The 5,492-nt window shown below is 37.2% G+C and overlaps 1 protein-coding gene across 1 annotated transcript; it reads left to right on the forward strand.

Moving 5' to 3' along the window:
• Positions 1-1,110: 1,110 nt before the first annotated feature.
• LOC127809141 (uncharacterized) lies at positions 1,111-2,590 on the forward strand. Its single transcript, XM_052347844.1, has one exon. It carries the CDS (start codon positions 1,270-1,272, stop codon positions 2,362-2,364), a length of 1,095 nt encoding a protein of 364 aa, XP_052203804.1. The 5' UTR covers positions 1,111-1,269; the 3' UTR covers positions 2,365-2,590.
• Positions 2,591-5,492: the final 2,902 nt, after the last annotated feature.

Below are 5,492 nucleotides of genomic sequence, written 5' to 3' on the forward strand. Positions count from 1 at the left end.
CCTTTCAATTCTCAATGAAAAAACACATCCATGGGGTGACACCTATATAAGTACTTAGAACTCATCTATACTTTGTACAGATGATGATAAGGAAGTGTCTCCATGATCCTTAAACAAAATATGTCGTTTGTACCCACCAAAAAAGGTAAATTATCCAAAAAGGAAAAATCATGCTTTTACCTTATTTTCAATTTTAGGTTCAATATTTAATTTTATGAATTGGGATACTCTTATGTCAAATAGCTTTTTAATACATTATTTACCATTGAATTACGAGAACTGAATAATGTTTAAACTGATTGTGTGTGTAAGTGCTTTAAGGAATGATGTGCAAAGAGGTGCAGTCAAATGCTTATTACGCAGAAGATCAGGGAAATCAGAGACATGGTTGTGAGGCAAATCAGGGAGCTCCATTGGGCCCAATTATGACTTCCATTTTCTTACCATATCTGGAAAATTTTTTCTTGTTTAATTTGGGTTTTGTTTTTCCTTAATTGAACTAGAATTAGAATTTTTTTGTTTGCTATTAAAATAAAATAAAATAAAAGAACTCTTTGAATTTAAGTTTCTATATTTATCAAGAAAGATCATTTTACCTCTCCATGGATCTTATATTGCTAACAAGCTAGCAGTAAGTTGATGGCACAAATTGATGAATGCTTTGTACATAATTTTATTTTTCTATCAATTTTGTATTTTGCGATATACATGTCATGTTTGTTTGCCACACTAACTATATATTTAGTGGTAATATATTGTTATTATTATTATTATTAAATTAAAATTCAGTCCGACCCTCAATAAAAATAAATGTTCTTTTCAGTGTCGGGTTTGGTATATTAAAAAATAAGTAATCAATAAATATAAATGTTATTTTCTTATAAAGAAAGATAAAAAAAAATAATATATCACTCACGTCGATTAGTTCAGAGTGAGTTTTACCTCTCAATGGGCTTATCTCTCGCTCTTTTTATTTTAATTTATTTGTGTTGAATAATATAACAAATTTCACACTATCATTATAATAAAAGAAAAAAAAAAGTATGAAGTCATTTTAACTAAAAAAAAGGAAAAAAAGAAATCTTTTCCTCCAAGAATTCTTATTCTTGGAGGAAAAGATAACAAATAAAGCATAATAAGGGGCGAATCCCAATCCCAATCCCCAACGAATCAGAGTCCATCCCCAAACACGGATCTAGTAGTCTAGTAGTCTCTGCAACTTTGGAACCACCCAACCAATCGATTAATCGGCAACCATAACAGTTCATCATGTTCCTCAAAACCCCTTTCTTCTTCCTGCTTCTCATCATCTTCGCCACTCCAAATCCAACGCTCGCCAGAAAACCTCACATCATCAACTTCAAATCGCCCAGTCTCTACCCAGAGTCCTTGTCTTGGGACCCATCCGCCCAACACTTCGTCGTCGGCTCCCACCGCCACCGCTCTCTCCTCTCCGTCTCCGACGCTGCCGTCGTCGACACCATCGTCTCCGACCCCTCCCTCCCCCATAACGCCACCATCCTAGGCGTTTCAGTCGATCGCCCCCACGGCCGCCTTCTTGCCGTCGTCCACTCCGCCCCCCCGCTCCCCGTCTTCAACGCCCTCGCCGCCTACGACCTCCGGTCCCCCGACCGCCACCGCCTCTTCCTCGCCCAGCTCCACGACCCCACCAATTCCTCCCGGCCAGCCGCCAACGACGTCGCCTTCGACTTCTCTGGCAACGCCTTCGTCACCAACTCCGCCGGGAACTTCATCTGGAAGGTGACTCCCGCCGGTGAGGCCTCCGTCTTCTCCCGATCGCCGGCCTTCACGGCCTACCCAGTCGACCATTCGAAGCCCTACAGCTTCTGCGGCCTGAACGGCGTCGTTTACATCTCCAAGGGCTACCTCCTCGTCGTCCAATCGAATACCGGCAAGCTGTTCAAAGTCAACGCCGAAGACGGAACCGCACGAACCGTACTGTTGAACAGGGACCTAACGTTGGCGGACGGGATCGCCGTTAGAAGAGACGGCGTGGTTTTGGTGGTGTCTCAGTATAAGGTCTACTTTATCAAGAGTGACGACAGTTGGGCAGAGGGCGTGGTGTTTGACGAAACTGCCCTGGAGGTGGAGGGGTTCGCGACTTCGGTGGCGATAGGGGGAGACGAGAGGGCATACGTGTTATACGGGCATATGGCGGAGGGGCTTTGGGGAAATGGGGAGAGGGATTGGTTTAGCATAGTGGAGATACGGTCGGAGAAGGAAAGCCAGGAAGACGACTCAGTATGGATGTTTGTGTTGATTGGGTTGGGCTTGGCTTATTTCTTGTTCTGGAGATTCCAGATGCGCCAGCTTGTGTCAAACATGAACAAGAAGACCTCTTAATATTAGTCCGTGTAGACGACTGTGGACGAACACGGCAAGACAAGACACGCTTCATTCAATGAGAGTCGACTGATGTATGTAATCTTCTCTGGTATATTTGATTTGATTGCTCTGTTTTTACCTTCATAATAATTTTAGGATTTCCTTTTTCTTTTGTTTGATAATGCAAGATTCGTGTAATTTCTCTTCTTTCTTATACGAAATAAATATTATTGTTTTTTTGTCTCTTTCTTATAAGAATGAATCTTTTTGTTTGATAATAATTGCTGAACTTGCTTGTCTACAAGAGATCAAATAGAAAGCAAGATCTAGAACTGGACAACAAACAGATCAAGGGATGGACCATCCATAAGAGCTAGTTTACAGCTAAAATGGAGGTATTTGGTATTTATTTACATGGTTTAAAATACGAGCATTCAGTAAACTAAATTTTTGGTGTAAGCAATAGAACGGAATTGGCCATTGGCTAAGGTTAGGAACTTAGGACTTAGGTGGGCCAAAAATGAAATTTAGTGAGGGAAACTACTAAATCTTCGACCTCAAAATTCTCAAGTTTTTTACACCCTTAAACGGCCCAAATTTGGGCTAATTAGTAGTGTTTAAAGTCCCCCTTATTTGGGTTAAAAAGATTTATAAATTTTTGGTCTTAAAAGTAAAAATTTTTATTCCCCAATGGTTAACCCATAAATAATAACCAAGTAGAGTTGGCCTAAAACAAATCCTAAAAATTAATTCCATTATATATTCCCCAATGGTTAACCTATAGTTGGGTGAAGGTAACCCATGTTAAGGGTCAAGCTGTTTCGCTTAACCAATGTGATGTTAACAATCTATATTTGTATGGCATTGCCCACCCAAAATTTGGATTTGAAGAGTATTTTTTAAAAATAGTGAGTAATATGAATGCTGAAATTTTTTTATTTATAGTGCAATGTAATAAAAAATATTTCAAAAAGTGTAAAAGCACGCACCCGAAGTGGTAATATTTTAGAGTGGTTCAGTTATTATCAATCTAGATCTACTACTCTAGCCATTTGCTAAAGATTTTCAAATTCATTAAATTAAAATGCAAATCACAATCAAATACAATCATTAGTCGTCGAGCACTTTATAAAATACACAGTTGAATATAGGAATCTCAACCCAAAATCTTGTTACAACAAGATTGAAATAAGTTTATAGAACAAGATCAAGGCTCGAAAAAGAAAAGATTGAAACAATTAACCTCAAAAGTGACTTGAAAATATGATCTCTTAAATGAATGAGTCTACTCTTTTAGTACCTCATATGATCTTCAAAATGATTGATATTTATAGCCTTGAATGTCTCATACATAATTCTAATCATTGGAGATTGAAATGGCAAATGATCGGTCTGCAAAAAATTAGTCGTTAATAATTTTTCAAATAAAAACTATCAACAATTTTATTAGTCAATCAACAATTTATTTTAAAATTTAAAAAACTAATCGACAATTTTTTCATCTTTAAAAATCAGTCGACTGTTTAATCCTGAAACATTAATCTAGAAGGTATGTACTAAATTGGTTGGCTTACTTTAAGGAACAATTGACTGTTTTGAAAAATCGATCGACAAACTTAAAGAAGAAGTTGACAATTATAAAAATTAGTCGATAGACACATAAAATGGGTTGATAGATTTTCATTGGATTCGATGATTACTAGATATTTCTTCTATTTTCAAGGTAATTTTTTTGTTTTTTAAAACTTAAAGTTTAAAATCTTGAAGTCTTTTAAAACCTTTAACTTGGAAACACTTATTTTAAAAATATTTATTTAAACAATATTTATTAAAATTTTATGTGAAGATACTTATCATCAAAATCAAAACAATAATCTTTGTTTTTTGGTAATGACAAAATTTTAATAGTTGTTTGAAATTTGAAGCATCATTATGTTACTCTTCACTTTCTTGTCCTTAATAAAAAAAAGGTAAGTAATAACTCCCCTTAAGGGAAAAATTGATTTGAGTGAAAGTTTAGAAAATGATTTTTCAAATTTAAATCACATTCATTTAACTTGCCCTAAATGTAAGAAATACAAGTCAAATATTTATCATATTTATGGGAGTATCATCAAAATCATCAAATATCACGTGCATGTCATAAACGTTTAGTACCATGTTTGAACGCTTTGACCCAAAAAATTGAAATAAAAACACAATGGCTCAAGGTGTAGTAGGCTGAGTGGGGTCAGGGACTAGGCTAGTCTGAGAAGGCTACACAAGAGACTGGAAGGTAAGAAAGACAGTCTTCAGCTCATTCTTTTTTTTTTTTTAGGATAAATCAGTTATCAGTGTTTACGCTCCTCTAATTTTGAACCTATGACCCCTTCAAGAAACACAGACAGATAAATTCGAATTTGATCTCAGTCAACAAAGTCAGTATTTGCTCCAACGACGCACAGTTCAACAGGAATTACATCACTTGTATCCAAACTGTTCCTCCCACCACTCGAACCTGCGACGTCCTTATCATCCATTCTCTCTTCCATCGTTGAGCTACCCCGTGGGGGTGTCTTCAGCTCATTCTTCTAGCTCTGAAAGATGGTTATCTCGCTCTTAACGAATGCTATCTCACTCTTAAGGTCTATCATCCCATGAACCATTCGTTATAGGTCTTCTTCCATATTGGATAGTTGATCATCAACTGTAGAACTAGAAGAAGGGTGACCGTGGGTAGATGGATTGGCGATGTCGAAGGGTATTGTGGAAGTTCTCTCTCTTCTGCCTCCAACTCAGATGAAGATGAAGAGGCAACTTTTGTTTTCTTAGATTTAGCCCAATTTCTCTCGTCATCTTCTTCGTACCTTATATGCAACGAGGTGGCTCGAGTGAGATGTTGGTCTATGTTGGTGTAGAATTTCTTCACTTGCCCTAGATCCTCCATCTTGGAATCCAAGATAAAACTTACTGTCATTCCATAAGGAAGTGCCCCATTTTTTCCACCGAAGACCCGAATCATTTGATTGACCATGCAAAACATAAGTCGACCCCCTCCCTAGTAATGATCATATGCATCATGCATAGGTCTTCCTCGCTCACTTGTGCAAAATTGTTTTTCCTAGGTAACAAGACTTGTGTACAAATCAAATGAAAGCAACCAGTTA

Source organism: Diospyros lotus, chromosome 9 (genome assembly GCF_014633365.1).
Source record: "Diospyros lotus cultivar Yz01 chromosome 9, ASM1463336v1, whole genome shotgun sequence".
Classification (NCBI taxonomy): Eukaryota; Viridiplantae; Streptophyta; class Magnoliopsida; order Ericales; family Ebenaceae; genus Diospyros; species Diospyros lotus.